The 27,693-nt window shown below is 48.6% G+C and overlaps 1 protein-coding gene across 8 annotated transcripts in view; it reads right to left on the minus strand.

The window, feature by feature from the left end:
• LOC110505709 (homeobox protein Meis2) overlaps nucleotides 1-27,693 on the minus strand; it is a 119,600-nt gene that overhangs the window by 22,517 nt on the left and 69,390 nt on the right. For all 8 annotated transcript variants that reach the window (XM_036962753.2, XM_090221007.1, XM_036962752.2 and 5 more), the window contains exon 9: nucleotides 18,844-18,920. In XM_036962753.2, coding sequence (XP_036818648.1) covers nucleotides 18,844-18,920 — 77 coding nt within the window. The remainder of the gene's footprint in view (nucleotides 1-18,843; nucleotides 18,921-27,693) is intronic.

Genomic DNA, 27,693 nt, shown 5'->3' on the forward strand with positions numbered 1-27,693 from the left:
GCGCGGGCCATGTGACAGAGGTCTTCAGCGCTGGAAGGTAACTCTTCACTCCTCAAAAGCCAGCCTCTCACCTTTAAGGTTGGCCAGGGTTCTCCGTTTCATGCTGGGCCAGCATGAAATACCACAGGCACACGCTGGCAATATACATACACACACAGACACACACTGCCTCAAACACGTAGGAAAAGAACACATCCAAACAGAGAGAGATAAGTACACACATGGTTAGGCTTCTTTTTCTAGATGTGTCTCAGTGTGTGGGTGTGTTTCCTCCAGCCCATATGTTGAGTTGCCTCCCTCCCCTCTCCTTTTTTCCTAAAAAGCACCAGCGCAGGTCAGAACCCTCAGAGCACCTGGGGAGGTTCAACTGGTCTCTGTCATTTAATTCCAGCCCAGCGACCAGGGTAAGACACCACAAAACGTCTCAATTATCTGCCTTTTATTGACTCCACAGAGAGATAGAAAAAGGGAGAGTCCTCCAATTCCATTACTGTGGCCTGCCCACGCACACACACACACACACACACACACACACACACACACACACACACACACACACACACACACACACACACACACACACACACACACACACACACACACACACACACACACACACTAGACCCAGCCTCCTTAAAGGAGTGTTTACGAGGTCGCCCACCCGCCCCCCATTCTCTGTGCTCTACAGAGAGCCTCCCCTGCCCCTGCCATGCCGCTCCTGCTTTCCCTTTTCCCCACAATGCCCAGCGTGCTGGGGCCCTTTGTGTGTCTCCGTGGGGAGCTCAGGTATAATCTCTGTTTTCACCTCTAATCGTAGGGCGCTATCGCACACATATGGGCCTTTTTTCTTTCTCTCATTCTGCCGCTCTTCTCTCCTTCCTTTCACTCTGTCCCTTTCACTCTTTCTCTCTGTCCTCAGTAATCGAGAGAAAGAGATTGCGCAACTCTCAACTCCCTCTCTCCCCCTTACTGTCAGATATGAAACGGGGCAACTTTGTAGATTACTAGGGGAAACATGACGGAGGCGTGAGATTTTTAACAAAATGTAGTGTCAATTTAATGCATCGTCTAGGCAACACAAGTGTCTGCGGCATGCCAGCCAGACAGGAAATAAGGCCAATCTATTTGCTTTGCTTCATATCAAACGTCTATTCCCCCTCTCTGGGTTATGAGACTATAATAGGCTCTCAGCTCAGCTCCGGCTGCTCCTAGAAGAGGCTGCCTGCAGAGAGGCTTCAACCCTGTGTGTTCTCCTTAAGCAACACACATACACGTACTCACACCCACACACATAAACACGCACACACACACACACACGCGCACGCATGCACGCACATACACACACACACACACACACACACACACACACACACACACACACACACACACACACACACACACACACACACACACACACACACACACACACACACACACTACTGATATTAATTTGCATGTGGAAGAGACAGAAACACAGAGACAGTGGGAGGCTAGTAGGGTGCCCCCATTAAAAAATGTTCTTTCTCCCTCTGGTTTTTTTCTCACACTCCCTTACTAGTAACCATGACTTTACGGCAGTGAAAATGCACAGCAGTTTGAGCAATTAAGGAGTGACACCTAAATCTGTCTGGGAGACTGCCTGGGTTCCCCAATGCCAGGACTCTGAGCTTCTGCTCCTTCTGCTCTCGTGGTGTTAAAGAAGTATCAGGAGTGATTAAAAACGTGTGTGAATGGTGTGTGGCAGAGTGTGTGAGACACAGGTAGGTTGTCTGTGTTTGTGACTGTGAGAGCCATCAGTCAAATATTGCAGGCCCTCTGACTCTCTTAAATAATTAATTGAACCCTCAATCACGAGAAACACACACGCAGACGGACACACTCTCAGAAAGCACCGTTTAGGGGTAAAAAGCCAGACATCAGTCCAGTGTTAGAAATAGATTTGTTGGGAAGGCTGGCAGCAGGGAGAGAGAGAGAGAGAGAGAGAGAGAGAGAGAGAGAGATAGGGGATGTGAGAGGGGGAGCAGGCTTTCTGTAAAACATAGAAGGAATAATAGACAGAGAAAGAGAGAGGGAAGAAAGAGATTCAGATGAAGAGAGAGAGAGAGAGAGAGAGAGAGAGAGAAAGAGAAAGAGAAAGAGACAGAGAAAGAGAAAGAGAAAGACAGAGGGAGGAAGAGCTGTCCCCAGAGGACTAAAAAACCTGCAGTTGTTGCTACAGTATGTGGAAGGGAGTGTTCCACAGGCTAACAGTGGTTCATTGGAGGGTGCTTTGAACTTGGTGGGGCTGCGTGTGTATGTGTATGTGTGGAGGGTAAAGGTGACCAGGTGTGACAGAGAGTCCCTGGGGCCGTTGTGTTAGGGAGCCAGAGCGAACAGGAGACATACAGGAGCTCCTTCTTTACCTGTCCATCTAAACCCAGTGAACCTAAGACAGTTAGTCTCTCTATGTCCAGGCCTGCTCTCTACCTCTCTCTCTACCTCTTTCTCTCTTTCTCTCTCTCTCTCTGTGTCCAGGCATGCTCTCTACCTCTCTCGCTCTCTGTGTCCAGGCATGCTCTCTACCTCTCTCTCTACCTCTTTCTCTCTCGCTCTCTGTGTCCAGGCATGCTCTCTACCTCTCTCTCTACCTCTTTCTCTCTCGCTCTCTGTGTCCAGGCATGCTCTCTACCTCTCTGTCTCTCTGTCCAGGCCTGCTCTCTACCTCTCTCTCTCTCTCTGTCCAGGCCTGCTCTCTACCTCTCTCTCTCTCTCTCTCTCTCTCTCTCTGTCCAGGCCTGCTCTCTACCTCTCTCTCTCTCTCTGTCCAGGCATGCGCTCTACCTCTCTCTCTACCTCTTTCTCTCTCTCTCTCTTTCTGTCCAGGCCTGCTCTCTACCTCTCTCTCTCTCTCTCTCTCTCTGTCCAGGCCTGCTCTCTACCTCTCTCTCTCTCTCTCTGTCCAGGTCTGCTCTCTACCTCTCTCTCTCTCTCTCTGTCCAGGCCTGCTCTCTACCTCTCAATCTCTCTCTCTCTGTCCAGGCATGCTCTCTACCTCTCTCTCTACCTCTTTCTCTCTCTCTCTCTTTCTGTCCAGGCCTGCTCTCTACCTCTCTCTCTACCTCTTTCTCTCTCGCTCTCTGTGTCCAGGCATGCTCTCTACCTCTCTCTACCTCTTTCTCTCTCGCTCTCTGTGTCCAGGCCTGCTCTCTACCTCTCTCTCTCTCTCTTTCTCTCTCGCTCTCTGTGTCCAGGCATGCTCTCTACCTCTCTCTCTCTCTCTTTCTGTCCAGGCCTGCTCTCTACCTCTCTCTCTACCTCTTTCTCTCTCGCTCTCTGTGTCCAGGCCTGCTCTTTACCTCTCTCTCTATCTCTTTCTCTCTCGCTCTCTGTGTCCAGGCCTGCTCTCTACCTCTCTCTCTCTTTCTGTCCAGGCCTGCTCTCTACCTCTCTCTCTCTTTCTGTCCAGGCATGCTCTTTACCTCTCTCTCTACCTCTTTCTCTCTCGCTCTCTGTGTCCAGGCCTGCTCTCTACCTCTCTCTCTCTTTCTGTCCAGGCCTGCTCTCTACCTATCTCTCTACCTCTTTCTGTCCAGGCATGCTCTCTACCTCTCTCTCTCTTTCGGTCCAGGCCTGCTCTCTACCTCTCTCTCTACCTCTTTCTGTCCAGGAATGCACTCTACCTCTCTCTCTCTCTCTTTCTGTCCAGGCATGCTCTCTACCTCTCTCTCTACCTCTTTCTGTCCAGGCATGCTCTCTACCTCTCTCTCTCTTTCTCTCTCGGTCTCTGTGTCCAGGCATGCTCTCTACCTCTCTCCCTCTTTCTCTCTCGCTCTCTGTGTCCAGGCATGCTCTCTACCTCTCTCTCTATCTCTCTTTCTGTCCAGGCATGCTCTCTACCTCTCTCTCTCTTTCTCTCTCTCTCTCTCTTTCTGTCCAGGCATGCTCTCTACCTCTCTCTCTCTTTCTGTCCAGGCATGCTCTCTACCTCTCTCTCTCTCTCTCTCTCTCTCTCTCTTTCTGTCCAGGCCTGCTCTCCACCTCTCTATCTCTTTCTGTCCAGGCCTGCTCTCTACCTCTCTCTCTACCTCTTTCTCTTTCACTCTCTTTCTGTCCAGGCATGCTCTCTACCTCTCTCTCTCTCTCTCTCTCTCTCTAGGCATGCTCTCTACCTCTCTCTCTCTCTCTCTCTCTCTCTCTCTCTCTCTGTCCAGGCATGCTCTCCACCTCTCACTCTCCCTCTCTCTCCATTTCCCCCCCCTCTCTCTCTCTCTCTTTATCCCTCTGACCCTCTTCCTGTCTAACTCCTGGAGTGGTGTCAATTCTGAACGCTACCTAGTACCCCCCTACTCCACCTATCTTCCCCTCATTATCTCTCTGTATATCTCTCTCTTTCCTAGCACCATTGTAATCACATCCACAACAACCTTAATGTATTATTTATTCATGTTTTGTGCATAATGTACGGCTGGGTGCGCTGTGGCTGCGAGGCAAGGTGCCTGCGATGCCAATAACCCCATCATGGAGGACCCTATAAATCAATACAGGGCTTTGTTTGTTTAAACGAGATTTACTAGGGTTCCCGCTTGTTATGGATGAAGTATCAATAAAATAAGTGCCAAACGCCCCCCTTGATGAAGTTATCAGAGGAAGCTGGAGGTATTAAACCAGAACTATTATGCAGTGCCTGGCTTAGGGAGAGAAAGAGAGGCTCACAATGAGGCCCTTATCAGTATAATCTGGGATTTTCCCCCAGCCTTATGAATATTTATCTCCCCCATTACTACCGATGATGTTTCAATTGCACCTTGCACTGAACATGTGCAGGATGCCACATCTCCTCCTGCTTACAGTGGCTCTCAACACGGAGAGAGACGTCGTTGTTGTCCATAGACCCAGACATCACTAGCCACTTTATCTTAGGCATGATTTGGAGGGGGGACATCAACATCAGTGTAATCTGTGTTCATTAGTAAGGTCTGGTGGGTCTGATGATGAGAAACAAAACTACAGTACTTCTCATACATTTAGTCTCTCTGCAATACTGTATGCATCACATCACTGATTCTGATCCCAGACTTGTATCAATTCCAATGCCTGTTCTATTGGTGCTTGACATTGGTAGCAAATGCTGGACATTAGTGCTACATAACAGGCCAATATTTCAGGCCTTTCCAGCTGTAGTGTCTGAAAGCCCACGGAGAAACCATTCATCCCAACGAGCTCTAAAGGCAAATGGAAGCTCATACATAGAGATTTGACTGTATAGACTTTACATTTTATTGGCCAGGGAACCCTCTAACCCAGGGAGGGAGGAAAAGATGGAGAGAGAGGGGATAGAGAGAGAGAGAGAGAGAGAGAGAGAGAGAGAGAGAGAGTGGTGAAGAGAAGGATGGAAAGATATAAAGAAAGTGGGAGAGGGAAGAAGTAATAGGATCGTAAGAATGAGGGACAAAGAGAGAGAGAGAGAGAGAGAGAGAGAGAGAGAGAGAGAGAGAGAGAGAGAGAGAGAGAGAGAGAGAGAGAGCAGGGTCACAACTCCTGCTGATATTCTAGTATGTGACATCTTCGCTTGTTTGCTGCTGCTCATTAACAAACAATACAGCTGTGAAATTGGTTTAATGACAAAGTAATAAAATTGCTATTCTGCTCACAGATGGCCCCAGGCACTGCATGATTCTGCCAGGCTTACACTGGTTGGCCGTGCGCATTCTGCTGCTTATTCATGAAAACGGCATCCTTCACTTTTTCTCTCTTCCCTCGTGCTTTCTTTTTTAAACTGTCTACCTGCAAATGAAATAAATTAACCTCCTTTTCTCCCTTGTATTCTCCATGAATTCTCTCTCATCCACTCTCTGTCACCCTTTTGCTCTCTGCTTGTGTGCGTATATCTCTCTTGCGTATATATCTCTCTAGTTCTCGCTCTTTCCAGCTCTTACCCCTGAACAGAAATTACCACCTTAAAATAAAAAGGAGTCTCGCCCACGCAAAGGCAGCTCGACTTCATTTCAAACGCAGAGCCCTTGTTATTAAACAACCCACCAATAAAACCAAGCCATTGAGGAATAAAAGAGCCAAAAGGAGAAGAGAAGTACAAAGACACCCCCCTCCCCTCTCTTTCTCGCCCCCTCTCCCTCTCCCTCTTTCTCTCCCCCTCTCCCTCCCTCTCTTCCTTCCTTGCCTGGCTTCTTCTAGCACGGTGCCTTGTTCTGACATTTCTACAGCTCTCTCTGGAAAGGATGGACTTAGTTACCAAAAGAAAAGGCTTCATGTTTCTATGATCAGCTGAACGTGCTTTTATTAAACAGCCCCCTGTTTTTCAGAACTCATCTCTAACACAGAGGTGGGCACCTCTCTCACCCCGTGACCATGGCGTGGTGGGCGCACCGTGCCAGCCTACGACCCAATTTGGTCCTTCCTACCCAGACAGGTGGACACTGTGTTGTTACTCTCACCGAACAATCACAGTTGGCACTGCTACCCATGACACACAGAGGCAGACACAATGCCACACACATTAATCAGCTGTGAAAGCACTTACAGTACGCATGTTACGCTAATGCCTAAGTGTGAGAACCGTGTGTGTGTTTGGCACTTTAAATGGATATATGGGTGTGTCTGTGTGTGACTGAGCTAGCCTTTAGTCTCTCATTCAGCCACCCTTATCAAAACGATTAACCAAATAAAACTGATACACGACACAAGAGGGATTCTGTTCTGGCAATAATCAAATATTTGTTTTTATCCTCCCAAACACGGAAAATTGCTTGACTAAAGTGGGATTAATATTACAGCTTTATCAAATGATCCTGGAGGAAGGGGGGTGTTGGGGGGGGGGGGGGGTGAGGCACTTGGGATCCGACAACAGAGTCAATTCTGCTAATTAACTGCCAATTAGCGGTCCCTAAATGAGAGGATCATGGTGCCTGTGTTGGCAGCGCCCGGTAAGCACACACACAAACACACGCAAGCAAGCACACACACAAACACACATACACCCACAACCACACCCACACTCACACCCACACCCACACCCACCCACACCCACACCCACACCCACACACACACACACACACACACACACACACACACACACACAGAGAGAGATAGAGATAGACATCCACCTGGCAGCTCCACACTCCAGCTGTATATTTAGAAGTCCAGGAGCACAAGATGGCCACCGTTGGGACTCCCAGTTCGCAGCCAAAAAAGGCCTGACATTTCCATCTGGGTCAAAGTTAAATGGATAACCAGCAACTTCAGTCAACTATCCCACCAATGCAGGAGAAAGAGAGGGTGAGAGAGGTTGAGGAAGAGAAACAGAGAGAGAAGAAGAGAGGGTGGAAAGGAACTCAAATGCCTCTCTGTAAAATCCCAAAATGCTTAGATGAGTGAGAGGATATAAAAAACACAAGACTGTGTCGGGCCAATTTCATATTTTTACATTACATTTGGAAAATATTAGTTATTATTTAGCATTTCATAACAGCTCCTCACGCCAAGATGGAGGGTCGTAAAAAATGGTAAAAATCATAAAAGGCCCTCTTTCTAAGTGCCTCATTGGGCTTTCTCAAGGGGGAGGAAAAAGCTTGCAGTAAGTGAAGTAACAAAAGCTGGCCTTAGTCTTCTTTTCATCCACCAGACACCACTATAGACACATGTTGTGTATCCAGTTCATCCACACCACTAATAAGATGTTGCATGTGAATCTAAAGCAGCATATGGCTCTCTACTGTGAGTCCAAGTCTGAGGGAGGGAGGGAGGGATGGAGGGAGGGGATAGCATGCTGAGAAGGGAGTTCCACTGCAGTCAGGCTAGATGCTAGCTAGCACACTAACTACAGTACGACAGGCTTGACTACAGCAAGCAGAATGCGAGAATAAAAAATCAAAACTTTACTGATTCTGGCAGGATGGGGGGAAAAACGGCGTGGTGCGGTCCAAGACTGTGACATCACTCAACACTTTCTAGGGGTGCAGACCCCCATATCCCCCCCTCAAAAGCCCCCCGTATCACCTCACTTTGCCTCTCCTAGATCCTAGAGATTCCATCAGCCTGATAATCTCCAGCCTTGGCATCAATGGGCACTTGGCGCCATGGTTTGCCAGATATCCATCTCCTTATCATGTGACCTGTGTTCTGACAGGGGCCAAAGGTTGTACCAGATCCGCCCCTGTGTCTTAATAACTCACTCATTGTATTCCTTTCTGTTGCTAATTAGAGCCTCTCTCTCTGTGTGTGTGTGTGTGTGTGTGTGTGTGTGTGTGTGTGTGTGTGTGTGTGTGTGTGTGTGTGTGTGTGTGTGTGTGTGTGTGTGTGTCTGTGTGTGTGTTTTCGCCAGTGACGAGTCGGAGAAGTAGAAATTGTGTGTGGCTCAGTGCTCCAGTGCAATGACACTCAGTCATTATGGCCTCAGAGCCATGCTCTCTCTCTCTCTCTCTCTCTCTCTCCCTCTGTTTCTCTCACTCTGACTCTCTCTCTGTTTCTCTCTCTCTCTGACTCTCTCTATTTCTCTCTCTCTCTCCTTCACTCTCTCTCTCTCTTTTTCTATCTCTCTCCCTCTCTCTGACTCTCTCTATTCTCTCCCTCTCTCACTCTGACGGTCTCTCTTTTTCTATCTCTCTCTCTCTCTCTCTCTCTCTCTCTCTCTCCCTCCCTCCCTCATTCCCTCCCTCCCTCCCCCCTTTCTCCCTCTCTGTGCCATGGACATGTCCTTCCTGCCTGTGAGATGAGGGAATAATGAGGGTGTTGCTCTCTTCGGTCTTCTGTCATCGGAATCATCTTTCAATGGCTGAGTAATAGCCCAGAGTGTGTGTGTGTGTGTGTGTGTGTGTGTGTGTGTGTGTGTGCGTGTGTGTGTGTGAGGGTAAATAATGGCAGGGCCAGTGTGTTGATGGTGGTGAGAGGGGGTATGTCATGCTGAGCCTGATGCTGAGACATGAAAGGATCTGGTCAGGCCCCATTTAGCCCAGATTGATAGAAGGACACAGAGCTGTTGCATTCTGCTCATAATGACAACTGCAGCTGGATTCTATATTGTGGATTCTTGCCTCCAGTCCCCGCGCTGTTCCAAGGCATCTCAACCTGAGCCAAGGCCTGCTGATTCACCTCCTCTGCTAGGCAGAACCTGTAGTCACGATCCTCACCCTCCTTTTCAATCTCAATCAAATGCTGCAATGTTTTCTGACCACTCCCCAATACCGTTAGCATGATGCTAATCTCCAGACTCTAAGCAGAACAAACAAGGCACTAACTAATGGTAAACTAATGTTCCTACTACACTGTACACACAGTGTCTACTCTACAAACACAGAGGGTGCAGTGTCACTCTAACTACTAACACACACAGTGTATGAGGAACAATTAACCCCACCTCCTCCATTGCAAATCAGTGCAGTGACTAAGTGTACTTTAACCGGAACCTTTTGTTCCATATTAGCAGCACTAAGCTAATGGGGTGTTGGTGGTATAAGCAAACAGGTGAGGTTGCTAGCTAATGCAGGTGACACATATTTGCTACCAGCTAGCACTTAGCATAGTTTTAGCCTATTAGCTTGCAGGTCTAATAAATTGTAAAGCCTTGTCTTTCTAGGGGTTGGGGGGGTACCCTTGGGACCCACCTATCCAGTTGAGGTGAGGGGCAGGTAAGTGTGCAGGGGGAGGTTAGTGAAGGGCTTAGCAGGGTGAGATGGAGAGAGAAGGAGATGTGCCGTCCATTGACACTACACAGAGCGCCCTTGTGCCCTCCTTGGGTAGCGATTGTGCCGGCGGACAAAGCCGTGATTCAGCACACCCTTACCCAAGGGAGAGAGCTGGAAACTGAAGACGGCAGTCGTCCCTCATTCACCCTCTCTTTTCCCTCCCTGTGTCTATCTCTCTGTCGCGAGCCAATGACCCGGCAGCGCCCCAAATCAAAGGGAAGCAGCACACAATGCACTCACTCGGCCCGCCAGGAATTTCAGAGGCCTTTTTATTTCTGGCCCCATCGACAGGAATTTCATATGCTGAAATATCCTCTGTCATATCCTGGGTGGAAGGAGGAACCATCTCTTAGGCTCTTGGCCCTGTGAGGAAACGACACCAGTCCAGAGGGAGAGGGGCCTGTGGGCCGAGGGGATGGGGACCAAACAAAGGGATATTTAACTCTAACTCACCACACCGTCATGCTTGGTTATAAAAACAACAGTCAGCGCATCCTATCTGTGGCTCATCTTTCGTGCCCCGTAAAACACCCAAAAACATGGTGGTGGCTCCCCTTGACTCACCTCTACTGCACAATGCCACCGGAGACATGCCCCCCGAAGTCCCTATAAGCCCCTCTTTATTTGTGTAAACATATTCCTGATGTGTTTTTGTTAGCTAGCACAAATATATAAGTGTAACAAAGGCATTTTCAGCCTGTTTAGAAATTAATCTGTGATATTTTGTGTGGCTGGGGTTTGGACATTAAGGCCTCCATGAATGGAGACACTATCCATCTGTCTCTCTCTGTCGCTATTTCTCTCTCTCTCTCTTGCTCTCATTCCTCTCAGGTTAGTAGACTATTTCTGCATTAATCACCATGACACAGGCAAGGCAACTCAATTTTCTGCTCCTGTAGGTAAGGTGCGTGGCGTCTCGAAACAGCAGCACGGCGATGCATGAAAAAGGCAAGCGGGGGCTAATCTTTGGTTACTGGTGTAATTGAAATGCTATCCACACTGTAGGGGGCATTAAAGTCTGATAACAGCGGTTCCTGTGGCCAATTTAAGTAGCTTGACTTCTGCTAAAAAAAAAAGAGAGAGAGAGGGGGGGGGGGGAGAAAAAAATGGTCTGACAGATAAGGCAGACAAACTGAACTAATTCTCCAGGCATGTTTCTCATTGTGATCCAGGAAAAATGAGAAAATAAATGAATCATGGAACCAAAAAAAATCTATTGACCCTCGGGTGTCTTGTCAGGCTGGGAGTGTGATAAACCTAAAAGCTTGCTTAATGTCGGCCTGCCTGTACCCGACAGATAGAGCACTTTGTAAATGAACCCGCTTTGATAAATATATTAAGGAAAGCTGCGAATAAAAGGCAGGGACTTCTCATTTGTAAATAGAACCCTCGCTACATGGAATTAGAATGATAAAATGGGGTTCCATGTAATTAAGTTTGTGTAAGACCTGAAATCCGTGCAAATACCTTCCCAGAATTCTGAAAGGAAGTTGTCAGTTCAATTAATCTGAACATCACCCATAGAATGAACTGAACAAAATGAAGCCTCAGATAAAACCTGGCTAGTATTTGGATAAGTAATTCCTGTATCATTTCTTTGCTTCTGTGATCATTTTATTTAATCCACCACCCCCAGTTATATGCTAAGCCATCTACAAAGAGACTGCTGGCCAGGCCACCAAAACCTTAATCCACCATATAGCATGTGTAACATGGGGTGGGGGCGGCTGGCGGGTTTGGCTTGTGTGGCGGTGCTGGTGGTACTGGTAGTGGAAGTAAGGTGGGGGGGTAGTGTATTCTGGTGGTATTGGTAGTGGAAGTAAGGTGGGGGGAAGTGTATTCTGGTGGTATTGGTAGTGGAGGAAAGGTGGTGGGGTAGTGTATTTTGGTGGTATTGATTGTGGAAGTAAGGTGGGGGGGTAGAGTATTCTGGTGGTATTGGTAGTGGAGGTAAGGTGGGGGGTAGTGTATTCTGGTGGTATTGGTAGTGGAGGTAAGGTGGAAGGGTAGTGTATTCTGGTGGTATTGGTAGTGGAGGTAAAGTGGGGGGGTAGTGTATGATCTGGTGGTATTGGTAGTGGAGGTAAGGTAGGGGGGGTAGTGTATTCTGGTGGTATTGGTAGTAGAGGTAAGGTAGGGGGGTAGTGTATTCTGGTGGTATTGGTAGTAGAGGTAAGGTAGGGGGGGTAGTGTATTCTGGTGGTATTGGTAGTAGATGTAAGGTGGGGGGGTAGTGTACTCTGGTGGTATTGGTAGTGGAGGTAAGGTGGGGGGTAGTGTATTCTGGTGGTATTGGTAGTAGAGGTAAGGTGGGGGGTAGTGTACTATGGTGGTATTGGTAGTGGAGGTAAGGTGGGGGGGGTAGTGTACTCTGGTGGTATTGGTAGTAGAGGTAAGGTGGGGGGTAGTGTATTCTGGTGGTATTGGTAGTGGAGGTAAGGTGGGGGTAGTGTATTCTGGTGGTATTGGTAGTGGAGGTAAGGTGGGGGGGTAGTGTATTCTGGTGGTATTGGTAGTAGAGGTAAGGTGGGGGGGAAGTGTATTCTGGTGGTATTGGTAGTAGAGGTAAGGTGGGGGGGTAGTGTACTCTGGTGGTATTGGTAGTAGAGGTAAGGTGGGGGGTAGTGTATTCTGGTGGTATTGGTAGTAGAGGTACGGTGGGGGGTAGTGTACTCTGGTGGTATTGGTAGTAGAGGTAAGGTGGGGGGTAGTGTATTCTGGTGGTATTGGTAGTAGAGGTAAGGTGGGGGGGAAGTGTATTCTGGTGGTATTGGTAGTAGAGGTTAGGTGGGGGGGTAGTGTACTCTGGTGGTATTGGTAGTGGAGGTAAGGTGTGGGGTTAGTGTATTCTGGTGGTATTGGTAGTAGATGTAAGGTGGGGGGGTAGTGTATTCTGGTGGTATTGGTAGTGGAGGTAAGGTGGGGGTAGTGTATTCTGGTGGTATTGGTAGTGGAGGTAAGGTGGGGGGTAGTGTATTCTGGTGGTATTGGTAGTGGAGGTAAGGTGGGGGGTAGTGTATTCTGGTGGTATTGGTAGTGGAGGTAAGGTGGGGGGTAGTGTATTCTGGTGGTATTGGTAGTGGAGGTAAGAGGGGGGTAGTGTATTCTGGTGGTATTGGTAGTGGAGGTAAGGTAGGGGTAGTGTATTCTGGTGGTATTGGTAGTAAAGGTAAGGTGGGGGGTAGTGTATTCTGGTGGTATTGATAGTGGAGGTAAGGTGGGGGGGGGTAGTGTACTCTGGTGGTATTGGTAGTAGAGGTAAGGTGTCGGGGTAGTGTATTCTGGTGGTAGTGGTAGTGGAGGTAAGGTGGGGGGGTAGTGTATGATCTGGTGGTAGTGGTAGTGGAGGCAAGGTGGGGGGGTAGTGTATTCTGGTGGTATTGGTAGTGGAGGTAAGGTGGGGGGGTAGTGTATGATCTGGTGGTAATGGTAGTGGAGGCAAGGTGGGGGGGTAGTGTATTCTGGTGGTATTGGTAGTGGAGGCAAGGTGGGGGGGTAGTGTATTCTGGTGGTATTGGTAGTGAAGGTAAGGTAGGGGGGTAGTGTATTCTGGTGGTATTGGTAGTGGAGGTAAGGTGGGGGGTAGTGTATTCTGGTGGTATTGGTAGTGGAGGCAAGGTGGGGGGGTAGTGTACTCTGGTGGTATTGGTAGTGAAGGTAAGGTAGGGGTAGTGTATTCTGGTGGTATTGGTAGTAGAGGTAAGGTGGGGGGTAGTGTATTCTGGTGGTATTGGTAGTGGAGGAAGGTGGGGGGTAGTGTACTCTGGTGGTATTGGTAGTGGAGGTAAGGTGGGGGGTAGTGTATTCTGGTGGTATTGGTAGTGGAGGTAAGGTGGGGGGTAGTGTATTCTGGTGGTATTGCTAGTGGAGGTAAGGTGGAGGGGTAGTGTATTCTGGTGGTATTGGTAGTAGAGGTATTTTTTTTATTTTTTTATTTTACCTTTATTTAACCAGGCAAGTCAGTTAAGAACAAATTCTTATTTTCAATGACGGCCTGGGAACAGTGGGTTAACTGCCTGTTCAGGGGCAGAACGACAGATTTGTACCTTGTCAGCTCGGGGGTTTGAACTCGCAACCTTCCGGTTACTAGTCCAACGCTCTAACCACTAGGCTACCCTGCCGCGGGGGGTAGTGGGGGGTAGTGTATTCTGGTGGTATTGGAAGTGGAGGTAAGGTGGGGGGTAGTGTATTCTGGTGGTATTGGTAGTGGAGGTAAGGTAGGGGGGGGTAGTGTATTCTGGTGGTATTGGTAGTAGAGGTAAGGTAGGGGGGGTAGTGTATTCTGGTGGTATTGGTAGTGGAGGTAAGGTGGGGGGTAGTGTATTCTGGTGGTATTGGTAGTGGAGGTAAGGTTGGGGGTAGTGTATTCTGGTTGTATTGGTAGTGACGGTAAGGTAGGGGGGGGGGGTAGTGTATTCTGGTGGTATTGGTAGTAGATGTAAGGTAGGGGGGTAGTGTACTCTGGTGGTATTGGTAGTAGATGTAAGGTGGGGGGGTAGTGTACTCTGGTGGTATTGGTAGTGGAGGTAAGGTGGGGGGGGTAGTGTATTCTGGTGGTATTGGTAGTGGAGGTAAGGTGGAAGGGTAGTGTATTCTGGTGGTGTTGGTAGTGGAGGTAAGGTAGGGGTAGTGTATTCTGGTGGTATTGGTAGTGGAGGCAAGGTGGGGGGGTAGTGTATTCTGGTGGTATTGCTAGTGGAGGCAAGGTGGGGGGGTAGTGTATTCTAGTGGTATTGGTTGTGGAGGTAAGGTGGGGGGGGTAGTGTATTCTGGTGGTATTGGTAGTGGAGGTAAGGTGGAAGGGTAGTGTATTCTGGTGGTGTTGGTAGTGGAGGTAAGGTAGGGGTAGTGTATTCTGGTGGTATTGGTAGTGGAGGCAAGGTGGGGGGGTAGTGTATTCTGGTGGTATTGCTAGTGGAGGCAAGGTGGGGGGGTAGTGTATTCTAGTGGTATTGGTAGTAGAGGTAAGGTGGGGGGTAGTGTACTCTGGTGGTATTGGTAGTGAAGGTAAGGTGGGGGGGAAGTGTATTCTGGTGGTATTGGTAGTGGAGGTAAGGTGGAAGGGTAGTGTATTCTGGTGGTGTTGGTAGTGGAGGTAAGGTGGGGGGTAGTGTACTCTGGTGGTATTGGTAGTAGAGGTAAGGTGTCGGGGTAGTGTATTCTGGTGGTAGTGGTAGTGGAGGTAAGGTAGGGGAGTAGTGTATTCTGGTGGTATTGATAGTGGAGGTAAGTTGGGGTGTAGTGTATTCTGGTGGTATTGGTAGTGGAGGTAAGGTGGGGGGGTAGTGTATTCTGGTGGTATTGGTAGTGAAGGTAAGGTAGGGGGGGTAGTGTATTCTGGTGGTATTGGTAGTAGAGGTAAGGTAGGGGGGGTAGTGTATTCTGGTGGTATTGGTAGTGGAGGTAAGGTGGGGGGTAGTGTATTCTGGTGGTATTGGTAGTGGAGGTAAGGTGGGGGGGGGGTAGTGTATTCTGGTGGTATTGGTAGTAGATGTAAGGTAGGGGGGTAGTGTACTCTGGTGGTATTGGTAGTAGATGTAAGGTGGGGGGGTAGTGTACTCTGGTGGTATTGGTAGTAGAGGTAAGGTGGGGGGTAGTGTATTCTGGTGGTATTGGTAGTGGAGGCAAGGTGGGGGGGTAGTGTATTCTGGTGGTATTGGTAGTGGAGGTAAGGTGGGGGGTAGTGTATGATCTGGTGGTATTGGTAGTGTAGGTAAGGTGGGGGGGGGGTAGTGTATTCTGGTGGTATTGGTAGTAGAGGTAAGGTGGGGGTAGTGTACTCTGGTGGTATTGGTAGTGAAGGTAAGGTGGAAGGGTAGTGTATTCTGGTGGTGTTGGTAGTGGAGGTAAGGTGGGGGGTAGTGTATTCTGGTGGTATTGGTAGTAGAGGTAAGGTGGGGGGTAGTGTATTCTGGTGGTATTGGTAGTAGAGGTAAGGTGGAAGGGTAGTGTATTCTGGTGGTATTGGTAGTGGAGGTAAGGTGGGGGGGTAGTGTATTCTGGTGGTATTGGTAGTGGAGGTAAGGTGGGGGGGGGTAGTGTATTCTGGTGGTATTGGTAGTGGAGGTAAGGTGGGGGGGGGGGTAGTGTATTCTGGTGGTATTGGTAGTAGAGGTAAGGTGGAAGGGTAGTGTATTCTGGTGGTATTGGTAGTAGAGGTAAGGTAGGGGGGGTAGTGTATTCTGGTGGTATTGGTAGTAGAGGTAAGGTGGGGGGTAGTGTATTCTGGTGGTATTGGTAGTAGAGGTAAGGTGAGGGGGTAGTGTACTCTGGTGGTATTGGTAGTAGAGGTAAGGTAGGGGTAGTGTATTCTGGTGGTATTGGTAGTGGAGGTAAGATGGGGGGGTAGTGTATGATCTGGTGGTATTGTAGGTGAAGGTAAGGTAGGGGGGGGTAGTGTATTCTGGTGGTATTGGTAGTGGAGGTAAGGTGGGGGGGTAGTGTATTCTGGTGGTATTGGTAGTAGAGGTAAGGTGGAAGGGTAGTGTATTCTGGTGGTATTGGTAGTGGAGGTAAGGTGGGGGGGTAGTGTATTCTGGTGGTATTGGTAGTGGAGGTAAGGTGGGGGGGGTAGTGTATTCTGGTGGTATTGGTAGTGGAGGTAAGGTGGGGGGGGTAGTGTATTCTGGTGGTATTGGAAGTGGAGGTAAGGTGGGGGGTAGTGTATTCTGGTGGTATTGGTAGTGGAGGTAAGGTGGGGGGGGTAGTGTATTCTGGTGGTATTGGTAGTGAAGGTAAGGTAGGGGGGGTAGTGTATTCTGGTGGTATTGGTAGTGGAGGTAAGGTGGGGGGTAGTGTATTCTGGTGGTATTGGTAGTGACGGTAAGGTGGGGGGGGGTAGTGTATTCTGGTGGTATTGGTAGTAGATGTAAGGTAGGGGGGTAGTGTACTCTGGTGGTATTGGTAGTAGATGTAAGGTGGGGGGGTAGTGTACTCTGGTGGTATTGGTAGTGGAGGTAAGGTGTGGGGGTAGTGTATTCTGGTGGTATTGGTAGTGGAGGCAAGGTGGGGGGGTAGTGTATTCTGGTGGTATTGGTAGTGGAGGTAAGGTGGGGGGTAGTGTATGATCTGGTGGTATTGGTAGTGGAGGTAAGGTGGGGGGGGTAGTGTATTCTGGTGGTATTGGTAGTAGAGGTAAGGTTGGGGGTAGTGTACTCTGGTGGTATTGGTAGTGAAGCTAAGGTGGGGGGGTAGTGTATTCTGGTGGTATTGGTAGTGGAGGTAAGGTGGAAGGGTAGTGTATTCTGGTGGTGTTGGTAGTGGAGGTAAGGTGGGGGGTAGTGTATTCTGGTGGTATTGGTAGTAGAGGTAAGGTGGGGGGTATTGTATTCTGGTGGTATTGGTAGTAGAGGTAAGGTGGGGGGTAGTGTATTCTGGTGGTATTGGTAGTAGAGGTAAGGTGGAAGGGTAGTGTATTCTGGTGGTATTGGTAGTGGAGGTAAGGTGGGGGGGTAGTGTATTCTGGTGGTATTGGTAGTGGAGGTAAGGTGGGGGGGGGGTAGTGTATTCTGGTGGTATTGGTAGTGGAGGTAAGGTGGGGGGGTAGTGTATTCTGGTGGTATTGGTAGTAGAGGTAAGGTAGGGGGGGTAGTGTATTCTGGTGGTATTGGTAGTAGAGGTAAGGTGGGGGGTAGTGTATTCTGGTGGTATTGGTAGTAGAGGTAAGGTAGGGGTAGTGTATTCTGGTGGTATTGGTAGTGGAGGTAAGGTGTGGGGGTAGTGTATTCTGGTGGTATTGGTAGTAGAGGTAAGGTGGGGGGTAGTGTATTCTGGTGGTATTGGTAGTGGAGGTAAGGTGTGGGGGTAGTGTACTCTGGTGGTATTGGTAGTGAAGGTAAGGTGGGGGGGTAGTGTATTCTGGTGGTATTGGTAGTGGAGGTAAGGTGGAAGGGTAGTGTATTCTGGTGGTGTTGGTAGTGGAGGTAAGGTGGAAGGGTAGTGTATTCTGGTGGTATTGGTAGTGGAGGTAAGGTGGGGGGGTAGTGTATTCTGGTGGTATTGGTAGTGGAGGTAAGGTGGGGGGGTAGTGTATTCTGGTGGTATTGGTAGTGGAGGTAAGGTGGGGGGGTAGTGTATTCTGGTGGTATTGGTAGTAGAGGTAAGGTGGAAGGGTAGTGTATTCTGGTGGTATTGGTAGTAGAGGTAAGGTGGGGGTAGTGTATTCTGGTGGTATTGGTAGTAGAGGTAAGGTGGGGGGTAGTGTATTCTGGTGGTATTGGTAGTAGAGGTAAGGTGGGGGGTAGTGTATTCTGGTGGTATTGGTAGTAGAGGTAAGGTGGGGGGTAGTGTATTCTGGTGGTATTGGTAGTAGAGGTAAGGTGGGGGGTAGTGTATTCTGGTGGTATTGGTAGTGGAGGTAAGGTGTGGGGGTAGTGTATTCTGGTGGTATTGGTAGTGGAGGTAAGGTGGGGGGTAGTGTATTCTGGTGGTATTGGTAGTAGAGGTAAGGTGGGGGGTAGTGTATTCTGGTGGTATTGGTAGTAGAGGTAAGGTGGGGGGTAGTGTATTCTGGTGGTATTGGTAGTGGAGGTAAGGTGGGGGGTAGTGTATTCTGGTGGTATTGGTAGTAGAGGTAAGGTGGGGGGTAGTGTATTCTGGTGGTATTGGTAGTGGAGGTAAGGTGGGGGGTAGTGTATTCTGGTGGTATTGGTAGTGGAGGTAAGGTGGGGGGTAGTGTATTCTGGTGGTATTGGTAGTAGAGGTAAGGTGGGGGGTAGTGTATTCTGGTGGTATTGGTAGTGGAGGTAAGGTTGGGGGTAGTGTATTCTGGTGGTATTGGTAGTAGAGGTAAGGTGGGGGGTAGTGTATGATCTCTCCTTTTTGCTTTAACCATATCAAAGTGAATATATGTATATCAAACAGCAGAGACCGGTGACTTAATGCTAAACACCTTGTAGATAAAGCCGTAACATCCTGATAGCTCGCATTCAGGGATGCCACAGAGGTAGTTTGTGTGTGTGTGTTTGTGTGTGTGTGTGTGTGTGTCTGTATCTGTCTGTGTGTGAGTATGTGTGTGTTAGGAGGGGGGAGTGTACATAAACGGTTTTCACACTTTAGGAGTCTTAGCCGTCTTGGCTGCCGAGTGGGAAGAGGGAGGAAAAGGCTTTTGAAAATGAAAGGCAGAGCGATGCTGGTGGCAGAGATAGGATATGAAGACTTGACTCACCAGTTGTTTACTTGTAAGATGGTGAGGCCTGTGTCTTGGGCTAGCTGCTTTTTCTGTTCTTCAGAAGGGTACGGGTGCTACAAGAGAAAGACAGAGAGATAGACGAGATGGGTTTTCTTTGTACAACGAGATGAACATAAATATTCATGTAGCACATAACACAGAAAAAGAGAGAGAGATGTTGGATGTTGTATCTCCCAGTCATTATTATGTACAGGTGCATTACATTCTGTGTGTTCTGGTATAACATGTATTGTTTAGGTGAATACTATACATTCCCATGAGCTACACCCAACCTGCCCCTCCCTATGTATAGACATTACATACAAAGCACACGTAAACACCCATATATGAACACACACACACTAACTGCACAAATCAGTGCAAACTTGTGAAGAGTTGGCCAAACAAGTTTGTCAAAACTGACGACTGTGATAACCCTTCCCCATCCCCTCCCACACACACACACTGACAAGACACAAACACACACACACACACACACACACACACACACACACACACACACACACACACACACACACACACACACACACACACACACACACACACACACACACACACACAGCCTCTCTCCCCTCAATCTCCAGTGTTTTAGAGTGCCTTTTGTAATACAATATAACAGAATGAGTGGGTGAAGATCTTACTATATTCATTTCTTCCCTGAATGTCTGAAGGAAAAATATGCTACTGGGATGTCTGTTTCACAGAGAGCAGTTGAAAGCAGCACCTGAGAGCAACAGAACAGGGTGCTAGGAAATGTCTCTTCTCTCTTGCCAACACTTCTACCTGCAAATGTAATTCTCAGAGTGGAGCTGCAATGATACTATCTGTGTTAGTTTCAATATAGCAAATATGAGATTATATAAATGGCAGACCTTGGGCCTGTTGTGTCTGTCTCCCTGCTCTCGCTACAACAGTGATCGCTGGTGACAGATGTCTTTAAGGGACAGATTAGGCTATGCGTTTCATTCAGCCGCTCCGCACACATGAAACACACACACACATACATGTATGCATGGCATGCATGCACACACGACACACACAGGGGTGTAAAAGGAGACACCTTAATCCGACTCATTTTTGGGATGGATTGAAAATCCATCGACACCCGCTTTACCCTCTCCCACCCCTCCTCCCTTTCCCACCCCTCCTCCCTCTCCCACCCCTCCTCTCTCCTCCCTTTCTTACCCCTCCTCCCTTTCACACCCCTCCTCCCTCTACCACCCCTCCTCCCTCTCCCACCCCTCCTCCCTCTACCACCCCTCCTCCCTCTACCACCCCTCCTCCCTCCTCCCTTTCCCGCCCCTCCTCCCTCTCCCACCCCTCCTCCCTTCTCCCTCTCCCACCCCTCCTCCCTTCTCCCTCTCCCACCCTTCCTCCCTTTCTCTCTCCCACCCCTCCTCCCTCTCCCACCCCTCCTCCCTCTCCCTCTCCCACCCTCCTCCCTTCTCCCTCTTCCCTCTCCCACCCTTCCTTCCTCTCACTCTCCCACCCTTCCTCCCTTTCTCAACCTCCTCCATCCCCCTCTCCCACTCCTCCTCCCTCTCCCACCCCTCCTCCCTCTCCCACCCCTCCCCCTCTCCCACCCCTCCCACCCCTCCTCCCTCTCCCACCCCTCCTCCCTCTCCCTCTCCCACCCTCCTCCCTCTTCCCTCTCCCACCCTTCCTTCCTCTCACTCTCCCACCCTTCCTCCCTTTCTCAACCTCCTCCATCCCCCTCTCCCACTCCTCCTCCCTCTCCCACCCCTCCTCCCTCTCCCACCCCTCCCCCTCTCCCACCCCTCCTCCCTCTCCCACCCCTCCTCCCTCTCCCACCCTTCCTCCCCTCCCTCTCCCTCTCCCTCTCCCACCCCTCCTCATCTCCTCTCCCACCCACCCCTCCCTCCCTCTCCCACCCCTCCTCCCTCTCCCACCCCTCCTCCCTCTCCCACCCTTCCTCCCTCTCCCTCTCCCACCCCCTCCCTTCCTCCTGTCCTCTCCCACCCCTCCTCCCTCTCCCACCCTCCTCCCTCCTCCTCTCCCATCCCTCCTACCTCTCCCTCTCCCACCCCTCCTCCCTCTCCCACCCCTCCTCCCTCTCCCACAACAACCTTTACTTTGTTTCTTCCACCAGACCGGTTCAGGAAATGAATATGACAGCAACTTCTAGTCAGTTTGACCCTATACTTTTCAATATAACATTACTTCAAAATGGAATTGTTGCTCAATAACCATTTCCTAATTTACAGCTACAACAATATACACAATATAATAGATATTGTTCTATCCTCTCAGTAGAACAAACACTAGAACATTTCTTCAGGTAACATTGTCTGTCTCAATTTGCCCATTGGAATTAAGTGAAAGAAGAAAAAACATTTGAGGATTGTGCTCAATAACAAACAGGGCTGGGATTGGACAAATAATGAACCCAGGCTGCAAGGAGGATTCATCTACTTGTGTATGCAGTCCCTTTTAATATGCTAAAATCATTAACAAAGAAAGATGATAATGCTTACATAGAAATACATTGTTTGATTGCCAGGTGCTGACATTACCTTGGCTGAGTCAGTCAGGGATTTTTTTCTCTCTGTGTGTGTGTGTGTGTGTGTGTGTGTGTGTGTGTGTGTGTGTGTGTGTGTGAGTGTGTGTGTGTGTGTGTCTCCACCTTTATGTTTGTTTTTTTCCCTTTCATCCCTGCACAACAGCATGTAATAAGAGTAGGGACCTTTCCTCCCTCTCCCTCCACTCTCAGTTTGCCTGGCTTTTTCACATTAGCAATGACCTCGGCCACACACACACACACACACACACACACACACACACACACACACACACACACTAATGGGGAGCGGCAGTGAGGAGAGCAGACAGGGCCAGATTGGAAATGGGAGTGGGTCATTTACATTGTATTAAGGTTTCCTCAGCCTCTTGGGCTCAGACCCCTTCATCAATCGCCCCACTGTCAGCCGGGCGATAAATACAGCGGGCCGTGTCACACCGTGGCCAGCAGAACCACATAATAAATGGTTTGAACAAACAAGAAAGATGCCTCATCAAGGAGAGTGGGGATGTTAAAGCCCATTGCTGCAAAAAGCTCTGAGTAAGGAGATTTACTCTGACCACATAGACACACCACTAAAAAGTCCTATTCCTCCACCAGACTCACATACACTATACTCACACACACACACACACACACACACACACACACACACACACACTGTGTCTTACAGTTTACAGCCACCCCCCTATTCATTCTTCCAGATCCCCTCCTCCTCCCTCTCTCTTGTTCCCTACTGTTTTTATGACTGAGAGACTGCAGGCCACCCACACGTTAACGTTGTGGCAGCTTTCCTTTAAGCATGGGGGCTCTGAAAATCGCGGCCACACAAAATGGAGAGTCTAGGAGGTATTAAAGGCTGGGGTGTAGAGCAATGCTGTGTACAAACAACCCAGAGAACTAGGCCATCATCGTAGGCTAGCTGTTACATGGCCACAGCAGCCATGAAATTTGAGAAAGGGTATGTAGCCTTCTGAGCAACCTCATCACGTTAATTGCCTCCGCAAAAAATCTCCGACAGTAAATCACCAATGTCAAAGAAAAAATATGAAAACCCGAGAAAGATATCCTCTGAGTGAGAGACAAATGTGTTAAGTCGAAAATAATAAATCATTCAGTGTTTTTGATTGGTGATTGGTTTTCTCTTTCCTAAGATGTCCGCCCACCGTCAGAAGTGTGTGTGTGACATGATTTCTTAATGGATGGAACACAAACCAAACCCAAAGAGATCAAAGAGGTTATTGAAAATCTCCCTCAGCTAGCTTTGAATGGAATCAATAGAGCGAGTTACAAACACCAAAACCAATATCCTGAAAATGTAAACCGCACCATCCAGTCTATAAATAATTAGGCCTAGAAATGAGCGCTGCATTTTATTTCCCAATACAGCGTGGGGCCGGCCTCCTGCAATGGAAACAGCTCTGTTAATTACGCAGAAGCACGTTAATGGCACAAGCATGCACTACACCACCATGCTCCTTTAATGTCTACTATCTGACCCACAGATACACCCTGCAGTACACACACACACATACAAACAAACACACACATACAAACAATTCACACTAGTGATGGAGGTGGATCGTGTTCTGCCAGACTGAGATCTTGTGCGTGTGTGTGTGTCGGCTCTGTTGGCCAGATTACAGGGTGTGAAGCTCTCTGTGCTCTCTGATAGTGCTGAATGTAATGGCCCCTGCGGTTGCTGCACATTACCAGCTGAGCTAGGCTTCCATCATCGCTGTCACTCCTCCTGCAGACCCACCCATTGAAATCTACTGGATGTATTTGCTATGTATCAAATGTATATACAGTACAGTGTTAATCCCCACAACACACTGCCCCCTATACATCCCCAGCCATTACCCTGTCCTCTCACCCGCACCCCTTCACCCAAATCCCTTCACTCTGAGCCTACTGCAGACCCTAGCTGATGGATGACATCATCAGCGGCAGGGCCAGTGTGACATGGTGACATCACTAGTGTGAATTGTTTGTATTTTGTGTGTTTGTATGTGTGTGTGTGTACTGCAGGGTGTACCAGGCCACAGAGTCGCGGTGTCCTGCAAACCCATTCCATGCTAATGAATCCCTCCCATGAAATCACAGCCCATTGGCTGTTTACCCCTGATGCCATGGCAACACACCACCAACCATTTGTTTGTTTCTCTGCATTGTGTTGATTGGTGTGATTTTGTCCCATCCTTGTCACTATAGGCTTATTAAAACAATATATCTTTCCAATCTTTATTTCAACAATATTTAATAACAACGCCACTTAGCAAACTGACGTGATAACTGTCTAAGTGTCAAATATTTTTGACAGTATTGCTTATTGTGTTGATAGGGTTTGGTGGGACCATATTGAAATCATGTGTGTGTGGATCTTCTATAGTGCTCTATGCAGCAATGTATTATTCAAATGTAGGATTTCATATATTTTCCAAATTGATTGCAATCTTATTTGTGTTTTAATCAAAGTGACAATAATAATATTCACGGTCTAAATAAAGATGATAAAATAAAGCCATGACATTTTAATATGCATTCTGCATAGAGTTGGAGTAAGATTACCACATTTTAAATATAAATATGCCATTATTAATATTATGACAGATATGACTTTTATGACAAATGACAATGAGATTGAATAGACGGGAGGCATTCCATATACACTGAGTGTACAAAACATTAAGAACACCTGTTCTTTCCATGACATAGACTGACCAGGTGAAAGTCATGATCCCTTATCGATGTCACTTGTTAAAGTGGCAATGTGTAGCTTTTTGGGCGTCCCAACCAAATTCACATAGAAATTAGAGTTATAGATCTATCATTCTACTTGAAAGCATGTGTAATTCAATATTAGGAAGGTGTTCCTAATGTTTGGTATACTGAGTGTAGATCTGATAGATATGGCATACATATATCCAATTTGACAATTTGAAGTTACCACTCATAGTTTGATTACTATGCACCGGAGCAAGTTTTATTTTGTGATGGGAATGCATTTCATCAGGAAAGCCATTTCCTTGAATTGTTGAATTTAGTTCATCAGCCTGGAGTCTTACAAAGTCAAATGGACTGACAATTGACAATATAATAATTGTTACATTCTAGCTATTTCATTATAGTCCATTTTTACTTTTAAGACTGAAATGTAGGTCTATATTTTGTAAAACCTTGCTTGTTGTTGAAACTCAAAGAAACGTTTTTTGGCGGCTGTGTACTTCTTTCCTCTCCTCCGCTCTTCCTGTGTCTGTGTGTCTTTGTGTGGGGGATTTTAGGTGGGTGGAGGGGGTTGGGGGGGGGGTTAGTGTTTGTTTTATTTTCCTGGGCACTAAGCTTCTTCCTGACAACAGGGAGAAAACAGGCAAGAATGCCACATGACTCAATGACTCAACCTCTGTTGCTTTTAAACTGTCTGACACTATGCCAGACAAGCAGACGCACACAAACACACAAACACGCATGCATGCACACACTCTCACACAACCATCCAGCAGGAATCCAGACCCCATCCATTCCCTATACACATACACCATAGCCTCTGCTTTATACCAGCCATACATACCACTGTATTCCATTCTATAGATTACAGTCTGCTACAGTCTTAACTCAACTCAGCTCAACAATCGCTGGCTGGCCTCATGCATTGGGCTCCCTGCCCCCAGCCAGTCAGCCCATTTGCTCTATACCATCCATTTATGTTCACTGGAGATGGTGCAAGTTTCTAGAGCAGCTACTCCAGAATACCCACACACCTGCCAAGCAAACTGTTTCCCCTGGGAGGGAGGAAGGGAGGGAGGGAGGGAGTGGGGGGAGGGAGGTTGGGTGGGAGGGAAGGTGGGGGGCAGATGAGCAAACAGAGGTGCTGAGGCTCATGGTAATGGGCTACACCCAGCAGCCAATCAGAGGAGAGAGAGTTTTACGATGTACTGTACTGTATATCTCCTGATGATAACATCCTTCTTATCAACTACGTAAGGAACGATCCGCTGTGGGAAAGGTAGAGTGTGGTGTTACCAAAGACTTGAACAGAATATGGGAAGCAGGTGGATGGAGTGGTTGGGGAGACCCTTGTATCTGTGGGGTCAAATGGCTCACATGGTTGTGTGTGTGGTTTTCCAGACTCTTGTCTGAGATGTGGCCCTCAGCCATAGAGATGGGCCTGTTTAATCATCTGATCAAGTGCATGGCTTCTCTTTCCACCACGCGGCCGCCCCATCGCTTTTAAGGGGAGGAATACGATCCCCCCATCCTTTCAGAGGGGGCCTGGTCTCTCTCTATTTCTCTCTCTCTCCCCCTCTTTCCCTTTCTCCGTCTCTCCCTCCGTATCGACGGCCCCGGCGGCTATCCTCCCCACACTCAACACCAGCCAGTCTGGCCTCCTCTTCTCTCTTTTCTCCTCTCTTCTCTCCTCCTTTGAAATTTTCCGCTCACACTTTAAGCCGGGTCCTACAGGGCAGGAATTTGGCCTGCTTTTTCAGACCAGGCTCTTTCTGCTGCTTTGTTGTTGGTAACTGGCTGCTGTGGGGCACCGGAGCTCAGAGCTTGCCTGATGTCAACACTCAGGCACACTTTGTACTGCCCCATGAAAACTTAATCAATGGCTTTACATGGCAAAATTAAATTCACAGTCAATTTTCATGAAAAAGTAATGGGTTTCTATTGCGTTTAACACTCAAACCGCTAAAGCAGTCATTTGGACTGGTCATAAATACCCCCCTCCATCCTTGACTTTTCCTAAATAAGTCTATATAACACACTGTCATTGTTAGAATCTTAATATCACAAACAGAATTAGAGTTATAACCAGTTTTAGGCCGGGGTAGGCCGGGGTAGGCCGGGGTAGGCCGGGGTAGGGCATCATTGTAAATAAGAATGTGTTCTTAACTGACTTGCCTGGTTAAATAAAGGTTAAATAAAAAAATACAAATAAAATAGGAGGGAATGTCATTATTTGATTGGTTTTCCCCCCTCTGCTCCGCTCATTCTCCTGACAGTAGGGCCTGCTCCGCTCATTCTCCTGACAGTAGGGCCTGCTCCACTCATTCTCCTGACAGTAGGGCCTGCTCCACTCATTCTCCTGACAGTAGGGCCTGCTCCGCTCATTCTCCTGACAGTAGGGCCTGCTCCGCTCATTCTCCTGACAGTAGGGCCTGCTCCGCTCATTCTCCTGACAGTAGGGCCTGCTCCGCTCATTCTCCTGACAGTAGGGCCTGCTCCGCTCATTCTCCTGACAGTAGGGCCTGCTCCGCTCATTCTCCTGACAGTAGGGCCTGCTCCGCTCATTCTCCTGACAGTAGGGCCTGCTCCGCTCATTCTCCTGACAGTAGGGCCTGCTCCGCTCATTCTCCTGACAGTAGGGCCTGCTCCGCTCATTCTCCTGACAGTAGGGCCTGCTCCGCTCATTCTCCTGACAGTAGGGCCTGCTCCGCTCATTCTCCTGACAGTAGGGCCTGCTCCACTCATTCTCCTGACAGTAGGGCCTGCTTCGCTCATTCTCCTGACAGTAGGGCCTGCTCCACTCATTCTCCTGACAGTAGGGCCTGCTCCGCTCATTCTCCTGACAGTAGGGCCTGCTCCGCTCATTCTCCTGACAGTAGGGCCTGCTCCACTCATTCTCCTGACAGTAGGGCCTGCTCCGCTCATTCTCCTGACAGTAGGGCCTGCTCCGCTCATTCTCCTGACAGTAGGGCCTGCTCCGCTCATTCTCCTGACAGTAGGGCCTGCTCCACTCATTCTCCTGACAGTAGGGCCTGCTCCGCTCATTCTCCTGACAGTAGGGCCTGCTCCGCTCATTCTCCTGACAGTAGGGCCTGCTCCGCTCATTCTCCTGACAGTAGGGCCTGCTCCGCTCATTCTCCTGACAGTAGGGCCTGCTCCGCTCATTCTCCTGACAGTAGGGCTTGCTCCGCTCATTCTCCTGACAGTAGGGCCTGCTCCACTCATTCTCCTGACAGTAGGGCCTGCTCCGCTCATTCTCCTGACAGTAGGGCCTGCTCCGCTCATTCTCCTGACAGTAGGGCCTGCTCCGCTCATTCTCCTGACAGTAGGGCCTGCTCCGCTCATTCTCCTGACAGTAGGGCCTGCTCCCCTCATTCTCCTGACAGTAGGGCCTGCTCCGCTCATTCTCTCGACATTGGAAGGTGCCATGCTCAGTTCATAATGACCCTGATAATTGCCTCGAAACTGAACCTAAACTATACCGAAACTAATTTCACACATACAGTATAACAAGAGATGAAATACATTAAGTAAAGTATGAGGGGGAGAAATGGGGAGAA

The sequence above is a fragment of the Oncorhynchus mykiss genome, chromosome 25 (assembly GCF_057628025.1).
Source record: "Oncorhynchus mykiss isolate SJ-2025 chromosome 25, ASM5762802v1, whole genome shotgun sequence".
Classification (NCBI taxonomy): Eukaryota; Metazoa; Chordata; class Actinopteri; order Salmoniformes; family Salmonidae; genus Oncorhynchus; species Oncorhynchus mykiss.